General features: G+C 58.8%; 4 protein-coding genes across 4 annotated transcripts; all 4 read right to left on the bottom strand.

Moving 5' to 3' along the window:
• Positions 1-251: 251 nt before the first annotated feature.
• Positions 252-1,334, bottom strand: PLICBS_003277 (uncharacterized protein; the record flags this gene model as incomplete). Its single annotated transcript, XM_018323016.2, has 2 exons — positions 252-353; positions 426-1,334. The coding sequence occupies 2 exons, from the start codon at positions 1,332-1,334 to the stop codon at positions 252-254; spliced, it is 1,011 nt and encodes a 336-aa protein (XP_018178246.2).
• A 702-nt stretch (positions 1,335-2,036) lies between these two features.
• PLICBS_003276 (uncharacterized protein) lies at positions 2,037-3,866 on the bottom strand (the record flags this gene model as incomplete). The annotated part of the gene is made up of 5 exons (XM_018323015.2): positions 2,037-2,079; positions 2,132-3,029; positions 3,111-3,453; positions 3,523-3,666; positions 3,753-3,866. 5 exons carry the CDS (start codon positions 3,864-3,866, stop codon positions 2,037-2,039), a joined length of 1,542 nt encoding a protein of 513 aa, XP_018178245.2.
• A 3,820-nt stretch (positions 3,867-7,686) lies between these two features.
• On the bottom strand, positions 7,687-10,038 carry PLICBS_003275 (uncharacterized protein; the record flags this gene model as incomplete). The annotated part of the gene is made up of 1 exon (XM_018323014.2): positions 7,687-10,038. One exon carries the CDS (start codon positions 10,036-10,038, stop codon positions 7,687-7,689), a length of 2,352 nt encoding a protein of 783 aa, XP_018178244.1.
• A 5,876-nt stretch (positions 10,039-15,914) lies between these two features.
• On the bottom strand, positions 15,915-17,558 carry PLICBS_003274 (uncharacterized protein; the record flags this gene model as incomplete). Its single annotated transcript, XM_018323013.2, has 2 exons — positions 15,915-16,923; positions 16,972-17,558. The coding sequence occupies 2 exons, from the start codon at positions 17,556-17,558 to the stop codon at positions 15,915-15,917; spliced, it is 1,596 nt and encodes a 531-aa protein (XP_018178243.1).
• Between the last annotated feature and the right edge of the window lie 422 nt (positions 17,559-17,980).

The following is a 17,980-nucleotide window of genomic DNA, read 5'->3' as shown; positions in this document are numbered from 1 at the left end:
CATGGCGCAACCCCACCAACACAGACAGTAGCCACGGGACGTAGGATTCGCACCCCTCAACTCGCCCATGAAAGAATGAAGACATTGTAACCCTTGGATAGGAATAGATTATGCTATTATCTCTACTGAGCCCTAGGTGAAATCGCAGTTGTCTCATCCAACGCCAGCCAGCCAGTCAGCCATCTCCCGCCCTGCCAACATCTACAAGACGCCCTCATCCAGGCCATCTTCCACCATCTACCTTCTTTTACTCAGATTCCTGGCATGCCTACGATCGATCGCACCGCCGGCACAAATCTCGGGACGTAGTACACGGCGTACGCTCCGATGAGCGCCGTCACCAGCCCCGTCAACTGCGAGTCAATAACGTCAGCATCGCTCCCCGCACGCGGCGGTGATTCAAACACACAGACAGACAGACTCACCTTCTCAAACCACGTGTGAAAGTAAATAGCCGTCATCAGCAGCATCCAGAGGTTCAGGCCCGCCACCGCCGCGGCCGTCTTTCCTCCCGCGCCGAGCTGCATGCTGCCCTCGCCTTTCCCAGGCGCCTCCTCGGCCTCGACGCCCGCGCTCTTGAGCGCCCCGTCGCGCATCACCACGCACCGCTCCTCGCGCGCCCTGCCGCTCCACCGCAGCGCCGCCCAGCCCACCTCCTGCATCAGGAACACCGTCCCCAGCACCAGCAGGAAGACGTGGCCCGAGATGTCGTGCCCGCCGTGCCACCGCCCGCCCGCGGACTTGCACGCCACCGCCGTGATCACCTCGCCCGCCCGCGCCGTCCCGGCCTCGACCTCGCGCTCCACCAGCTCGCACTGCCCGCCCGTCCAGCGGAACCCGCGGTCGATGAGCGGCGCGCCAAAGCACCACTGCGTGACGAGGAACCACCACCCCGTGACGAGCGCCCAGCGGACGCCCGCGCGCAGCCGCCGCACCGTCAGCTCCAGCGCCGTCGGCCCGCCGCTCGGGTGCGTCAGCAGGAAGAAGACAAAGGCGAACGTCGTCCACCCCCAGCCGCGCTTCACAAATACCACGTTGAAGATGTTGGACTTGCGCGCAAAGTAGCTCGGCGCCGCGCCCGGGTCCTGCGCGTGTGCCTGCGCCACGGGGTCGTACGCCGCGGCGCGCGTCTCGGGCGACAGCACGGAGAAGACGGTGCCGAACACCAGTATCAGCGGGAAGACCGCGAGGGCGACGCGCTCGAGTGGAGTGGGCAGCCAGGCCGGCGTGCGCGGCGCCGGTGTCATCGTCGTCGTTGTCGTTCTGGTCGCGGTCGCGCTCGAGGGTTGCGAGTACGGAGCCGCCGACGGCTTTCTGGGCAGGCCGTCTCCCATGTCGGCGGCGGCTGCGCTGCGGCGTGTGGTGACCATTGGAGAAGACAGAGAGAATAGACGAGGCTATGACATGAGTTGAGACGAGGGACACGTCGCGCGTCGAATTGAGCTGCAAGCTTGCAATGAAAAAGGGAACGCAGGCGGGAGAGCCCAGTGGGACCATCGTCGCATTTCAAGCTTGCTGGCAGTGACGTAGCTCTGAAAATGTGGGCACCGGACAAAGAGCTCGACGCCACCGCCACAGCACCTCGGCACAAAGGCAGTGTTGGCTGTCCCTGGCGGCATCCGGGCAGCACACCCTCTCCATCTGGAACCTTCTCTGGACACAGTCGACTTTCATCATACATTTCGTCCATGGCCTGGCTAGATTTCTGGCAGGCAGCCCGTTGGGCACAGCAAGCTACAAAGCCGAGCCGACGCAGCCAGCGAGGCGGTCGGGACAAAGAGGCACGCATTCTTAGTCGCATACGCATCCACGGAGTCAAATGGCTAGCATACGTGAAACGTGTTCATTACCTCAGATACTTTATATCTAGCTCCAGGGGTTATATGGCAGTCTACGTAACTCGTCCCCGTTGTCCGTCCGTCCAGGCATGTCCGAGCTAATCTCAAAGACATGCGAGCCTCGATCCTCCCCCCGCCGTGCACCTCCAAAATCGCGCGCGTTCTAAGTATGCTTCATGTATCGCGCATTCATGTTGCTTAGAGTAGTTCCGGAAAGTCCGAGCCTTCGGTCCATCGCTTCCTGCGGCAGAGTCAGCATCGCATCCCCGCATTTGCTTCGTCGCGGCACTTACACTGGCTTCAGCTCCTCCTTGGACAGGTGCAGGTTCCCGTACTTGGCATGCTTGGAGAAGCGGCATTCCCTTCCCCGAGTGCAGTACGGGTCCTGCGGGCAGTGATGGCTGAGGACGCAGTCAAAGTTCATGCACTTGGGCCCATGGTGGCATGGGCTGGTGCGCGCCTTGTAGCGGTGGACGCTCAGCTCCTCGGCCGTGAGCCTCATCTCGTGCTCTCGGCCGCAGTTAGTGGAGCCGCAGTATCCCATCAGGTAGTGGCTGTTACAGAAAGCGCCCATACTTGCCGATTGGAGCTTCTTTCTGTACGAGTCTTGGGCCGGCCCTCCATTTGGCATCTTGACAGGAGGGTCGAGGCGGACATTGTCCGCGTTGAATTCGATAGTCTTGGGCGGGCGGGCCTTGGTGCTTCGCACGGCAAGGTTTTGGTGTCCATTGGCGCCACCGGCCGAAGCATAGCTTCCTTTGTGCTTAATGGAGACGCCTCCGTTCCCTGAGCTAACGATGGTTGCCTCTGGCCGGTGCGTCACTGACGGCGGCGGTGTCGGCGTCGTGCTCGGCGTCAGGGCATTGGGCGGAACCGCAGCAAAGACAGGAGCGGGCGGGCTGGTGACTTTGCTCTGAGGCGGCGCCGGCTGCTGCGCCTGCGGTTGCGGCGGCGGCATACTAAATTTGGTCTCATTATTTAGTGGTGTGTCGCGAAAGACGTTGTCGAAACGAGTAATTGGTAGGCCAAGGTTCCTAATATTATGTTCCGCGGGTGTTGTCTCCACGAGGACGATGCGGTTCTCCCTGTCTCCGATATACGGGCGCAGGGCGTGTGTATAGCCCCCGTCGTGGCAAGCAATGAAGAAGATCTTCTTGCAGCGGATATCCTTGTGGTAGTAGTTAAGCATGCCTGCGAAGGGTCGTCGGGTCAGCACGTCAGGTTTCCGCGGGCGCAGGGGTTACACGGCAGAGGTGGGTGCGGGGGACGTACGCCTCAACTTGGAATCAGCATTTTCCTTGCCGTGACCAACATTGACAAAGTCGAACTCGGCGCGGCTATTGGTGAGGTTCTCAGCAAACATATGCATATCCTCGTCTTGATTGATGACGCCCGATATGCGCAGGGCCTTTGCGAGGCCTTTGACGTTGGCGAAGATGCGTACGAAAATGGGCACATCGTCGCCGAGGGGGGTATCTTTGCGGAGGTGGTCGACGATTTGCTGCTTGAGCAATTGGGCCGCCTCAACGGCGCCGTGGACGGGGTCCCTCAGCAGGTTATCGCGGAACTTGGCGCCGTCGCCATCGACGAGAACGGCAACGTAGGCGTCGTTATTCTGATTGGTAAAAACGTGGTGAGCACACACGAAGTCAACGGAAGATCAGAGAGAGCAGGTCACACGCACGATAAGACGTTTGTACTCTTCGTTGCGAGCCATGTAATCGGCCGCCTGTTGCTGGTACATGATGCGGGACGAGCTCTGGGCGTCGAGATCCAGCCTCAGGCGGCGAATCTCATCGTCGTTGCTGTGGACTCTCTGCAGCAGCATCTGTACGCGGTCAGTGCTGGTGTTGGGCGCGGCGAGTGTGCCGTGTGCGTGTGCGCGTGCGCACGCGGCAGTGGTCGACGACGCACCTGCACGAAGCGGTTCCTTTCCATGTCCTGCTCGGCCCATTTCTGATAGCAGCTGGCTAGGTCGCTGACGGGGGCGGAATTGACCGCATGCTGCGCCTTGGTAGCTTCGTCCATGATGCGGATGAGGACGAAGGGCAATGAGGAAGAAAGAGAGGCACACGCAGACAAACAAGCGACGGCGACGACGACAAGGACGACAAAAGGATTGAAAAGCAGCACAGCTGGGGCCGTGCGTGAGGGACGTCAAGCAAAGAACCAAAATGTTGGAGCTGGGAAGGGTCCCGTCTGGTGGAGCCACTTCCGACAGGGCTGGCAGAATGCCCTGGGGGTGTGCCTGGCCGTGCTTCAGGTCGGGTGCCACCGACAAATTGGCAGCCAAGGCGACGCGCTGGGTTGCTCACCGCCCGAATGGCGGGGGTGGCATGGCATGGCATCCATGGATGGCATGGCATGGTGGCCAGGTGGTGGGGATGGGCGACAATGATGGGCCCAGTCGGCAGCAGCAGGTGGGCTCCCGCCGGAAGGGAGATCTGCAGGTGCCGAAACTCAGGCTCCCCCGGGCGTCTGTGCGGCACCTGTCACGCAGCACGTAAGTTAGTACCTGGTACTACTGTACGGGCAGTGTAGGTACTCCTCAGCGTCCTTCCCGGGCGGGAAACCCAATCCAGAGTTCAGCGACGGAACGGGCGACCGCCCCTGGACTGGCGGCTAGGCACTGTGCTGTTGCCCGGACGGCACCCAGGGGTGGTATCCGTTTTTGGCGGGGCGTCCCGCTGCATGCATTGCATGGCACCCGACGGCAACAGCCCAAAACTGCCCGGCTTGCTTCCAGTGCCATAATGCCAACCTACGGCGACGCGAGGGTCACAGGCGGTTTGCGAGTGGGCCTCCATCCACCACGGCAGTCTTGGTCGTCATTCAGCAGCAGTCTGAGACGCGAACAGAGAAGCAGGAGTGCTCCCGTCTCCAAGAGAGGGTCCGTCCTGTCCCCTTCGCGCGAAGGCTCCTGACACATCCACGGATCCTGCCAGCATGGCTTTGCATGAAAGCAACGCTGCTTTTTGCGTGCTTGGATCCCGAAATTACTTTTTTCCCACATTCTCTCACCCTGTCACCCTCTCTCTCTCTCTCTCTCTCTCTCTCTCTCTCTCTCTCTCTCTCTCTCTCTCTCTCTCTCTCTCTCTCTCGCTGTCTCTTTTATCTCCTTCTCTCATGTTCTCGCCTTTTTTTTTTTCCTTTTGCTTTTGCCTCTTGCTAGGAAATGAACTCCCAGCAGGGCCCCCCAGGCACGCATGGACATGGCAAAGCCAAAGCCAGGGTGCCAGCCAGGGTGCCTTACCCACCGGGCACGGCACCCACCACCACCACCACAATGCTGTGTTCCTCCAGCCAGCCGGGTGGTGTCTGGTGTGGTCGCACGCATTTCAGGCAACAGCCGGCCTGATGCACACAGACACAGCCCAGGCAGTCTTTCGGGGCTGAGGCATGGGGTCGTGCTGTGCTCCCACACACGGGCTTATAGCCCGACTTATTGCTCCAAGTCGTCAGCGAAGTAGCGGAAAACAACTCCAAGAAAGCGGAACTATCTTCAATGCTCGATAGAGCCTTCGCTTTTGCCATTTCTTTTTGAAGGTGTCCAGTTCGAGTCCCGGTGAGGGAAAGTAGGACAAGGTCAAGATGCATGATGTAGTCGGCACTCTCTGTGTCACTTGGACCAGCTAAATTTCTGGATTCTGCCCTCCTTTCTGCCTTTTTTTTTTTTCCTCTCGTCTATTTTTCCAATAGAACGACAACTTCGTGATTTTGGACTGCATTGCCTTGCTTGAGGTTCAATCTCAGCAACAGTCGTCTCGTGCGCGGCCGTGCCGTCCGTGTGAGGCGTAATCAGGATAGACGCGCGCCACACCTGACTCACTCACCCCGGCGCAACAGCCTCAGCTGCAGCCCCCAGCAAGGCACAGCCGCCCAAGCTACCTTTATGATCCAAAATGTGAGCAGCCCTTTCAGCGAAGTAGCGGAACAATACTTTCAAGAAAAAAGGTTTCTCAATGCTCGCAAGAGCCTTCGCTTTTGTCCCCTTTCTTTTTGGAGCGCCTTGGTTCGAGCCCCGGTGAGGGAAACTGCAAAAGTACATCTAATGTACTTCATGTTTGTAGATGTTGCTCTCTCCGTCTCTCAGACCAGCCGTCTCTTCGTCTTTCTTCTTTTTTCTTTTTACTCTTTTAAATTTGAGATGGCATATACTCGTAAGTTCAAGCTGTAATCATTGCTTGAAGGCGCATTCTCTCAGCGACAGTCGCGCGTGACCGTCTGGGTGCGGGCGTGCATGGCCGAGTCGACGCTGCGCCTGAGTCACCCCGAGGCAACAGCACAGCCCCATGCATGGGTTCCGCTGATGAGCCAACCTTTATCATCCAAAACTGCGAGCAATCACTTCAGCGAAGTAGCGGAACAATACATTCAAAGAATTAGGGTTTCTCATTGCTCGCAAGGGCCTTCGCTTTTGCCATTTCTTTTTGAGAGTTCCTGGTTCGAGTCCTGGTGAAGGGAGTTGCGTGTGGTCATGCCCGACGGGACGTCGCAGTGTCCGTCCCCAGGACCACCTGTCTTTTTACCTTTCTCTTTCTTTCTACGTTTTTTTCTCTTGTCTTTAAAACGCAATACCTCCATGAGTTCGAGCTGCATCATTCCGTCAAGGCACCTTCTCAGCAACCGCTGTGTGTGGCCGTACGGGCGTGGCCATGTCGAGAGAGACGCCGCCGCACCTGACTCCACCCCCGGGCCTCAAGGCTACAGCTTCAGCCCCAACACCATGGTCCCAACCAACCTTTATCATCAAAAGCTGCAAGCAATCATCTCAGCGAAGTAGCGGAACCACGCCCAGCGTGAGACTACTCATACCTTTCAAGCTCATAGAGCCTTCGCTCTTTTGTCATTTCTTTTTGCCCGTGGTTGGGGTTCGATTCCCAGTGGATGCAATACTTGGTGCCACGGCGCATGTCCCTCGTGTAGTAGAATGTACGAAGTACATGCTACTGATATCAACGTCTGTCCGCTGCCTGACCGTGATTTTTTTTTTTTAATCCTTAATCCTGCTATCTTCTGCCATCCCCCGAACCGAGATTACTCGCGTCAATGGAGCTGTTCCTGTGCTGCTCGCGTGTGCTGCTCAGTGCTGGGTCGTTCTCTGCTTACAAGGCAGCCCCCGAGGACCGAACCCTGTCCGCGCAAGGGTGGTCCGGCCGATTGACTCATCACGGCCGGCCAACGAGACTCGAGAACCTCAGCGCAGCCACGAGCCACTACAGGCAGCGCCCTCTTCCCATGCCTTATTATGAAAACTAAAAGGGTAGCTTTCAGCGAAGTAGCTGCAATGAATTCTTCCTTCGGGCTGCCAAAAGTGCTATCCTCCAGGTCGCAAGACTTTCGGGGACCTTCGCTTTTTGCGTCTCGCCACGGGTTCGAACCAGGCGATACGCACGGTTTTTGGCATGACATTCACTTCTGGGCTCGACTCTTCTCACAGTCATCTGCACATGTGCAGTTGATGGTGGATGCCAGCTCTGTTGTATCCTTGCTACAATTCCATGCACCAAACACTCGAGCTGTTCTTTGCTACTTGAACACGCTCGTTGCAGTGAAAGTACAAAAAGCTCGCCTCGCCAAGTATTGGAAGTCTGCAACCGAAACATTTTTTGGTCTGTCAATATGTACATTGTATTTACCGTGTTCAGAGGACCGGTGCGACTGTGACGAACTTGGTTGTCGTCGCAAACACAGTCGTCATGGAGCCACAAAATAACACCGAGCTTGTAGGCGCTGGCACAAGTTGTGCGGTAAAAGTAGAGAAAGGACTATGTGCAAACAGAACGCTGCTGGCGGTACCGGTTCCGCCAGCTCCATTCCCATTGTCCGGCCGCCCGAGGCTGCCGCTCTACGACGCCTCAAAGACAGCAACGCAAGCGCCAAAGGTACTCCTATTGTCGGAATCCTTGGCTGCGGCTCCGCCGTTGAGCGTGATGACGGCGATGCTTGCCTTGGTCGTGATGCCGAACAGCTCCACGCTCGAGTTGTCAATCGCAACCATGTTCTCCTGGCAATTGTTGGCCGGGACACACGTCTGGTCGTAGTTGTCGTAGAAGCTGTAAAGACCTCCGCCGTAGACGAAAATGTCCTTGGAGTCCTGGATGCGCAAGCCCCAGGTACGGGCACAAATCTTGGACGTGCACTTGGAGAAGTCGGGGTCCGAGTACTTGGCGTTCACCTTGAACGGCACGTTGGCGTCGGGGTTGCCCTGGAAATAGGCCGTCTCCGTCTGAATCAGCGCCATGTACACGTTCTGGGCCTTGTTCAACTGGTAGTTGGACAGCACGCTGTGCTCAGATGACGTTCCCCAAAGCCATGCGCCCTTGGTGCTCTCAATCAGAATGCCGCGGCCGTTGAAGATGTTGATCTGGTTGTGGTCCGACAGATCGAGCTCGTGATCGGAGACCCACGCCCAGACATTCTCGAGGTAGGGGCTTGCAGAGGCTGTGATGTGCAGCAGCATGAAAGCGCCGATGCACTCGGGCTTGGCCGGAGTCTGCACGTCGGGGGTCTTGCTGCATTTGTCGGACTGCAGCTGGGTGCCGGCAGAACCGCCCACACGGAAGTGGAGGTCCCAGAGCCCGGCGGCGCCCTTTGACTGACCGGCCACGTTGAACTCCATGAGGATGGCACCGGGCTGGGGGCCTTGCGTCTCGAACATGAGGTCCTGCATCTCAACCGTGCCAACATCGCCAGGCTGGCCGACCTGGAAAACAGGCTTGGGGTTGTCTTGGTCCTTGAATGCCTTGTCGCCACCAGCCATGATGAGCGCCCAAATCTCGCCGACCACTCGAACGTTCTTGGGGACCTTGACGGTGTCGGTGATGATGTAGGCACCGTGGGGAACGTAGACGACCTCATCCGCGCCGATGTTGTCAAAGACTGCCTGGAAAGCGGCAGTGTCATCAGTCTTGCCATCACCCTTGGCGCCCTTGTCCTTGACCGAGATGAACTTGGAAGCAGGCACATCGCCGTACTGGGGCTTGCTCTTGGTGACAATCTTGCCGCTGTCGTCGGTCAGAGCGGCAGGCTTGGTGACCGGTGTGCGAGTGCCCTGTCCCGCGGTGCCGGTAGTTCCCTTGTACGAGCGACCCTGGACCCACGAAGCGACGAGCGAGTTGCCATTCAGGATGGTCTGACCGGTACCTCCGTTCTTGACGGCAACGGGGACGTTGGACGTCATGTCGACATTGTCGAGAATGAGGGTGCCGTTGGTGCCCTGCTGCTCGGGGTTATAGACGGTGATGATGCCGACAGGAGTGTTTGCGATGGTGCTGTCCAGGAGGAGCACAGAGCCCACGTTTTGCGCGCCGTTGTCGCTCTGGGACATGTCGATGCCGACACCGCAGTCCTTGATGGAGATTCCGTGGAAGGTCCACGCCCAGTTCCACTGCAACTGTACAGCCTTGTTGCAGTTGTTGAACTTGAGGTTGCGAGTGGTGAACTGCTGATTGCCGAAGAAGGCTCCAAGAGCACCACCGTTGAAGGTGAGGTCGGTCATGAAGCCACCAGAGCCGTTCTCCATGAAAATGCCCTGCTGCTTATTGTCCTCGCTGCGGTCCTGGATCATGTTGAACTCGATGTTCTGCAAAGACGTGGCCTGTGCCACCTGCCAGTGAATGCCGGTACCCGTGGTCTTGGGCTGGCCAGTGAGGTCGATCTTGAAATTGCGAACCTGGCGGAAGAAATTGTTCTGGTTGGTGAACCAATTGTTACCGGTGTTGTCGTAGGGATTGGAGTCGATGACGGCGATGCCTTCAAAGTTGGCGGCAGCCTTGAGGGTCGGGACCGAATTGAAGTCGCCGATGAGCTGAGTGTAGTAGTAGGCGACAATGGGCTTGGAGACGACATAAGTACCGGGCGGGAAGTAGACGATGGCAGGCGTGACAGTGCTGGAGTCGCAGCCCTTTCCGCAGCGATTTCCATCAGTGATGGCCGAGTTGATGGCGGCGGTATCGTCGGTGCTTCCATCGCCTTTGGCGCCGTAGTCCTTGACGCTGCGGAACACCTTGTAGTCACCCTGGCCGCCGAAGGCAACGGCACCCTGGCGCTTCACGCCGGACATCCACCAGTCGGAAGCAGCTGCGTTGGTGGCATCCTGCTGAACACTCGTCTTGGGCTGGCACTTGGCGTCGGTTGGGAGGCAGAACAGCTGGAGGGCCAGCACAGAGGCTGTAAGTAGGGTCGACAGCCCCATCATGACGAAGAAGCAGGTGTTTCGCGGAGCAGGCTTTGTTCGGTTTTGGCGTTTGCCAGTCGCGAGCTTGACGTTGGCGAAATGTTAGCGGTCGACAAGACTTGTTTGAGGTTGGGAACCAGAGCAGGCTGGCTCGAATGAAAGAACAAGAAGGTGAGAAGTGAAGCGACAACACCAGGCTGCTGGGTGTTTGCACAAAACTGCAAACAGACCCAATGGATCTGAGCAGAGAAAAGACGTGGGGGAGGAAGTGAAGTTCTGAGAGTTGCGATGGGGGGTGAGTGGATTGAGTGAGAGGGAGAGCAGGGCTATTTAAGTGTTGAAAAGTCGGGCTGTGAATGTGCAGGTGAATAGGACCCAGATGATGTGAAGAACAATAGATACATGGCGCAAACGGGTTCGAAACGGCTTGACCGGCGCGCATCGGGCCAGTCCCAGCCACGCGAACCTGTGAGGATAGGTACTGTAGGTGCGACTTCGCCAACTGCCTTGCAGATCTTGGATGGGGGGATGCGGTGGTCGGCTGTGGTGTATGCGGGTCGGGGTAACATGTCATGAGGCACGCGGGCAAGCATCACGCTCCACGGGGTAGCGTTGCAGTCACTCACCCTCAAGCAAGCCGCGATGTCGCCGAGCTACCTGGGAGGTAGGGGCCTTGATTTTCGTCTGCTACTTTTTTCGCGGAGACGCGGCACGCAATAGCAGATGCAGGCGAAATGTGGCGTTGGTCGTGATTTAGATGGCCGCGGCGAAACTGTTGGGCGTACGCGCAACAAAGGAGTGGCTTGCGCTTGCAGCTGGCGCCGTCGACGCGGACAGAAACGGCGAGGGAACGAAATGGCACGTCCAAGAGTGCCGGGTATAGAAGAAGTGAGTGAAGAAGAAGTGAGTGCAGGCGAGCAAAAGCTGGCACTGGCAGTGAAGCACCGATGAAGAAGCACACGGCAAGGTGAGGCAAGGTAGGAAGCAGAGGTAGGGACAGGACGCAACGACAACACGCAAGCAAAGTGCGCGAGACGGAGGACCTGCGGGACGTGCTCGCACGTACAAGTAACGGTACTGACTGGCAGATTGAGGGCGAAGGGACGGGGTGAAAGACGGCGCGACGGAGGGCAGGAATGAAGGGCAACTTTGCGGGAGGGCGCAATTATACTTGCTCGCCTCGCCTGAACTGCCTGCCTTGCCGTGCCCGCTTGGCCTGCCTTTTGGCGGGCAGGTGCTCGAGCCCTCGACCACTCGCTCCTTCCTGCTCCCACGGCTCGCCCACTTTCTGCCACTCTCTGCCACGCACTCCCACTAGGAGCCGGGCTTCAGGCACGAAGCCAAGCAGAAATCAGGGGGCGAGCAGCAAGCAGCAGCAGCAATGGTACGAGGGCCTCCCGCCCCTTGCTGAATGCGCACCCAAACCTTGCCTCACCAGAGCCACCGGGCCCAGCGAATTATCGCCAACTCGCATCCACACACACCCACGCTCGCCCACGCGCGCGCGCCCACGCTCACACAAAACAATATGGGAGGGGGACGTGTACAGCTCAGTACATACCCTTTGCGCCGGCATTGCCCAAGCGTCTCTGTTGCCAGTCCCATTCCTCCGCCGCTCATCCAGATGGTACGAGCGCCGGGACATGGAGCCGCCGCCATGCGTCGGTGGGGCCGTGCCCTTGGGCAGGAACACATCCCCTTGATTGGCTCGCGACGCCTCTTGCGAGCCTGTTTCAGACATGGCAGCCATGGGATGCCACGAGCGGCTCCCAATGCGTGGGATGCCCTGGCCTTGGGGGTGCCTGGCAAGCAAGCCTGGCTGGCTGACGGCTGATGAGGTCCAGGTACGCTTCCTTTTGGCAAGCCCCCGCCCTCACCTCGCCTCGCCGTCCCCTCGAGTGGGCGTCAATGCTCTGTCGCGCTATTCGTACTTCGCATAGCTAGGCAAGGTAGGTGCTCGTACCTCGTATGGATGCAGCCTCGTCTCCCGTGCAACTCGCGCAAGCTGCTGTCGATGCGAGGGCTGACGGCGGAAGCGATTGCGATGGAGGCACGCCGCGAACAAGCGATAGTCCCCGGACGATGCGGAGCCCGTCTGCGTCCTCGTCACGCGAGTCCCCTTACGGCCGTCCGCGACGTCCAAACAACCGGAGCTGCGCCGGCGCCAAGTTCCCCGTCGCCAGGGGATGGTGCTGGGTCGTGGTGCTACGACTCCGCGCAGGCCGAGGGGCGGTCGATGGGGTGGGCGACAGTCGATTCGTTGGAGGCAGACGTAGTGACCGTGGCGCGCTGTAGCCGGCGATCGGAGACCCAAGACCGACGTCGTCGTCCAGCGCCGGCGTCACGAATGGACAGCGGGGGTTGCGAGTTGGAGTCGGAAACGATGTTGTTTCTGGACAGAGAGCCGGTAGCCACCCAACCCCAGGGCCAGGCCTCAACTAGCGTCGTTTCACAGCCGGCGGCAACGCAGTGCCGGCTGGTCGGCGGCCGTTCATGAGCTCTCGGCGCTATTACAGTACCCCCCGACAAAGCAGCACCCTGCAGGAGTCGCGCGCGAGAGCTGAGCTTGGTGGTGCCTTGCGGAGGCTCTCTAACGAAAACTTGCTGAACAGGACGAGCCGTTTGGAGGGGCCAACCAGGATATGCCAGTGGGGGGAGCTACGCGATGGCACGACGGATGGCGAGACCCTGAATCTATGCATAGCCAGGCCCATTCCAGTCGCCCGCCAACGCGCACACTCGCTGATGATCCAATTCAATTAGGCAAAACATAGAGTGGGCGACTAGCGAATCGAGAAGGCACTGACGTCGTCGGCGTGCCAGTACGCGCCGGATATCCCAGATGTCCCAGCTCCCGGCCCTCGCGAGCTCTTTACGGCTGGGGACGACACGCCAACAATCAAGCTCTTTGACCCAATTTGCGTGGCCAAGGATCATCCTTGCACCGCTGGCCTTCTCGAACGAAGCGAAGAGCTATGTGGACCTCAGATCTTTGTATTTGGCCACCACGGGAAGGACATCTTCAAGCAGCAGCGTCGGCAGCGCCAGCAACGACAGCAGCCGCCGCAAGCTGGTCAAAGCATCGAGTTGAAAGCCCGGTCTTCCATGGAAATTTCTACGGTTGCAGTCGCACAGAAGCGAGTGCCACCTCGGTCGTCTCCGTTCAAGTGTCCCGTCACACAGCACTTTGGCTACTATTGTGATCGTCGCTGACGAGGACGAGGAACGACTACGAATCAGTGCGGCCCGAAACAACGTCTCTCATGGAGAGCCTCGTCACCTTCCGCGTCCCATGCCAGCCGCAGATCATCTGCGCGCGCATCTCGTCCAGCTCCCGTGAGAGCCTGCAATCTGGCCGATCCGTTTCGGGCCCGTTGACGAGGGTGCGAACGTAGATTTGCCAGGGATCGGCCCCTGTCAACCCACATGCGTCTCACCGGGACGGTCTGCGTCTTTGCAGTGGCCATGCAACTCCAGCCTCAGTGTGCATCCTGCATCTTGTGGCACGTCCACGTGCTTTCCTGGCGCAAACTCTCTGGCAGGACGTGCGACGTACATTCTACAGCTGCTTCGACTCGCCGCATCGACTTGCACGAGATGGATGCGTTGCCACAGCCGGCACATCGTCCGGCTCTAAGCGAAATCGCAGCAGACAACTCTGTGGCGGGCACAGGCACATGCTCGAGTCATCCGCCCGCATGGAGCGACATCCCCTCACCATTCTTCATTGTAACAATTCTTTCACCCCGCCATTGAATCGTATGTAGGTTGCGCTTGGATGCAGCCAGCTGAGGCTTGCCGCGTCTGAGCAGGTGGTGCACAGCGCTCTCCTGTTCGAGGCCAAGAGCCCCTTTCATCTGCATCCTACTCTTAGTGCCCCCGAAGAACTGCCAGCGGCTACCGTCTTTTGTACCCCGCGCAAGAAGGTTGGCGTCGTCTCGATGCTGTGGGGAGAGTCGATAGACGCGGCCCTGCAAGGCACATGCGCATGCACATGCACATGAACATGTACCAGTGACGCACCCCAGCGGGCTGAGGCGACCTCTGCAGTCTGCACCCTTGCTCTGCATGAGGCGCCCGCCGACCCCACGATATCACAGCGCGAAACCTTTGCGCGGATGCCAGACTAGCAGTTGCTCGATCACGCAAGGCCCCGCCTCCAGGCCCTAACAATACGTTGCAGCTACCACGGCCATCATTCCAGGCGCAAGCGACGTCGAAGCCAATATCCTCGCGGCCAAGAGCCTTTCCCACCACCAGCCACCTCGGGCTCTCTGCTCCACGCATCGAGCGGGTCAGGGAGCTAGGACGGCGAGGCGGCCCCGTCTCGGCCAAACCCGTGCGCCTCACCCCATCACGCCGCCTGAGCGATCGGCACTGGCGAGCACCATCACCGGCGCCAAGCATCACCTGCTGGCCACATCCGTCATCTGCCCCGACGAGACCGCCTTCTTGCATGGGCGTAAACCTTGGCTCGAGCCCACGACGGCAGCCCCGTCGTACGTACATGCTGCTCCGTGAAGCTATGCCAAGATGTCGGCGCCTCGTGCGCTCGTGTACATACCGCGAGTGTTCGCTCTGCGCGCTGCTGTCACTGGCGCGGTTCTGCCCAGACGCCGTGCCCTCAACACCTACACCAACCGCCGCCAGTATCGGAAGGCACTTCGGCCAAATGATGCCTTCCGGCGACTTCGGAGAGCCTGCGTGGCTCGTCTAGTAGCTTGCGTTTGACTATCACGGCTCCACACAAGTAGTCGAGGCGTCTGTTGTACATACCTAGGTCCGGGATGTGAATCCCGTCTTATCAGCAACGTTACCGCCGCTTACAAACATCGCAGCCCATGACATAGACCGTCGACAACTCCCTCGCCAGAGCCATCATGCCATTTCGCATAGGCGAGGCTGGCCTCGTACATGCCCACGCAGCTTTTCCTATCTCCAGCCGAGTCCGGCGCGAAAAGCCGGCGCAAGGGGGGCAGGCGGCTCCAGCAGTCCCTTTGAAAGCCGCAGAGCCGCGCCACGTTCTGGCATCGGCATGAGGATGAGGGTGCGCTCACCGTCCATCCCGTTCATCCCGTCCCACGCAGAAAGAAAGAAGAAATATGCCCAACCCAACGTCAGTCGGTTTCTTCCGTGGGCACGGCTCTCCCGCGGGCCTGTGCTGCCGTTGCGGTGTGGTACGTATGTACTCTTCCGCGGGCGGTGATGTCTTGGCCCGCATCATCAGGCCAAGTACGGACAAAGGACTGCACGGGGTAACAAGCATACGTAGCTGCAGGGGGTTGGTTGTAGTCCGTGTAAGTAAGTACTCTACCAAAATAGGTAGGTAGACAAGATACAGTAAAGCACCGGTAGGCATCATGCAAAAAACGACCTGCATCCACGAGCAGCGCGCAGGAACGCGCGTGGAATGGTCACAACGTAAGATGACATCAGGTCCAAGTGGATATGCCTTGGTCTTTGTATCCGCCCAGAGTACAGAAGTTCTCATTGTATAATCACTCTGTTCAGAGCTGTATCTTCAAGTCGTTTACCATCCCCTTCAGGGGTTTCTGCTCTACATACGCCGGCCAAAAGATGCCCCCAAGTTGAAATCAATGCCAGAACCCGCGTCCGCTACCCATGTCTATACCAAACTCCCGAAAACGATAAAAAAAAAAAAGTCATGCCCGATTATATGCTCATCGTCGGTACCGTCGCCAGGGCCAAACCAGACCCTTGTTGGCTGCAGTAAAGTCCGACACTACGCGCCCGCTGCAGATACACCGACACCCTTCCCCGGCCCAGACGATGTCGACGCAAGGCCATACATGATTAGAAGGGCCGATGGCGTCGTGAGTGCCACAGGCTCGCTTGCGGCAACGACGATCGTTCAGCTCGTCTCGTCAGATGTCTCGTCAGATGAAACCCTTCGGGCTCGTGGGTAGCCCAAATGGGCCGCTCGCCGGGCCGCCGCCCTCGAGCATCTCGATGTTCTCCACGTCTGCGCCAAAGTCCATGATCAAGATCTTGGGATCCTGCCCGGTACTGACTATGCGCCTATAGTCGCTCTTGGCGCTGAGCACCCAGCTGGCGTGCCAACGGGGAAAGTCGAGCATCTGGCGCCCCGTCGCCATGTCCCAAACTTTGATGTCGGTGTCGTAGCTGCCGCTGATGAGGCGCCCACTCACGCTGTCAATGTGCAGGCTGCGAACCAGGTTGTCGTGGGCGCGCATCTCCTTGATGCACTCGCCCGTGTTGGCGTCCCAGATGCGGATGGTCTTGTCGTTTCCTGCGGACGCAACGTATCGCCCGTCCTCAGAGAACTGCGAGCAAGCCAATCCTTTAGTATGGCCCTCGAACTCCCGGATGTTCTTCCCCGTGTCGATATTCCAGAGCTTGACCTTGAAGTCGCCCGAGCAGGACACGATGGTGTTGCCGCGCATCTGCACGGCATTGACGGGGCCCGTGTGTCCGCGCAGCTGGCGCAGCAGGGCTCCCGTCGCCCGGTCCCAGACGCAGATGCTGATGTCCTTGCTGCAAGTGACAATGTGCTTCTTGTCAAACGCGAGATCGAGCACGGCCGCAGTGTGGTGGCGCAGCCGGCGAATCGGCCGATAGCTGTTGTTGATGTCATACACGATGCATGTCGAGTCCGACGACCCCGTCACTAGGATCTCGTCGTCGTATTGCAAACACAGAATGGAGGCCATGTGGTGCTCCGGGAACGACACAAGCTGCGGATGTGCCTCTGCCACTCGGACGTTCTCCGCGCCCATGGCGTAGTGAACCGAGACCCCATCAAAGTCTGCCAACAGCGTGCCGCTGCTGATGACAGATGGCGGCCCAATCACCAGCCTGCACTTCATCGTGTGCATGTCCCAGACTCGAATCGTCTTATCACGGGACCCGGAGATTATCTTGTGCCTGTTGGATGTTAGCTTTGCTTCGAGAAGCAGACTGCTGGGTACTCACTCATCAAATTGCAGGCAGTAGATGCTGTCCGAGTGCCCGTTGAGATAGGTCGGGCGGGCTTTGCCACTCTTCCATCGCAGGTTCAGTTCATGTCGAGCCTGGTAGATTTTCCTCCAGTCATTTGAGGGAAGTGCCAAGGGGATGCCCAAGCCAGTCCCAGGCTGAACCGGCCCGCTTGTTGCAAAAGTGGATGTCATTTCGCGCAGGCAAGACTCTCTCCACACATGCTGGTTTTCGACGATCCTTTGCCAGTCGCGGCAGACACGGCAGGCCCTCGTCAGGACTGCCGCGTCCAGGAAAGACAGGACATGGATCGCCAGCTCTGCAGGCAGCATCGAAATGAAGTTCAGTCTGCTGATGCGCGTGTCCTGTTGCGCCACGGCAGCATCGGCGTCATCTACCTCGATGGAAGGAACATTGACGGCAATTCCAATGCCGCTCTCTCGATCGTTGCCGTCTTCGCTTGACGGTGCGCGCAGCCACTTAGTCTGGGAGCCCTGTCTAGCGAAGAATTCGTTTTGCATGGCAGCAGAGGCCTTCGCCGCGGCGCCAGTGTGGGTGGGGATAACCGGAGGCTCGTTGCCCATCGCGGGGATCGGAAAGCTGGGCGACACAGGTGGATGAGCGGAAGGTGAAGCCTCATGGGGCAAGTCGACGCCACTTGTAGGTCTTGCATGGCGGAAACTTGCAGCCTGTCGCAAGCGATTCCACGCATGAGCAGTGGCTGGTCTGATATGTGCGTGCCGCTGATCGTGAGCAGCATCCTCATGTGCTTGGGATGGCCGTCGGTGCACCATGCCCTTGAGCGAGAGTGATGCCCTGCGTAACATGCCCTTGATGCTTCCGGAGCCACCATTGCCGTGTCCTCGGGGAGAACCCTGAGGCGTCTCGTGACTCTCTGGACTGTCGTCGATGGCCATGTCGTTCAATTGCTGGGTCAAGTCCCCGTGTGCGAAGAGCGACGTCCTGGGCCGATGCCTCGCTAGAGTCAGGCTCAGGCTGCGAAACC

This window comes from Purpureocillium lilacinum (genome assembly GCF_023168085.1).
Source record: "Purpureocillium lilacinum CBS 284.36 DNA, scaffold_2, whole genome shotgun sequence".
NCBI lineage: Eukaryota > Fungi > Ascomycota > Sordariomycetes > Hypocreales > Ophiocordycipitaceae > Purpureocillium > Purpureocillium lilacinum.
The sequence above is the reverse complement of the archived record's forward strand: the minus strand, read 5'-3'. Positions and strand labels throughout refer to the sequence as shown.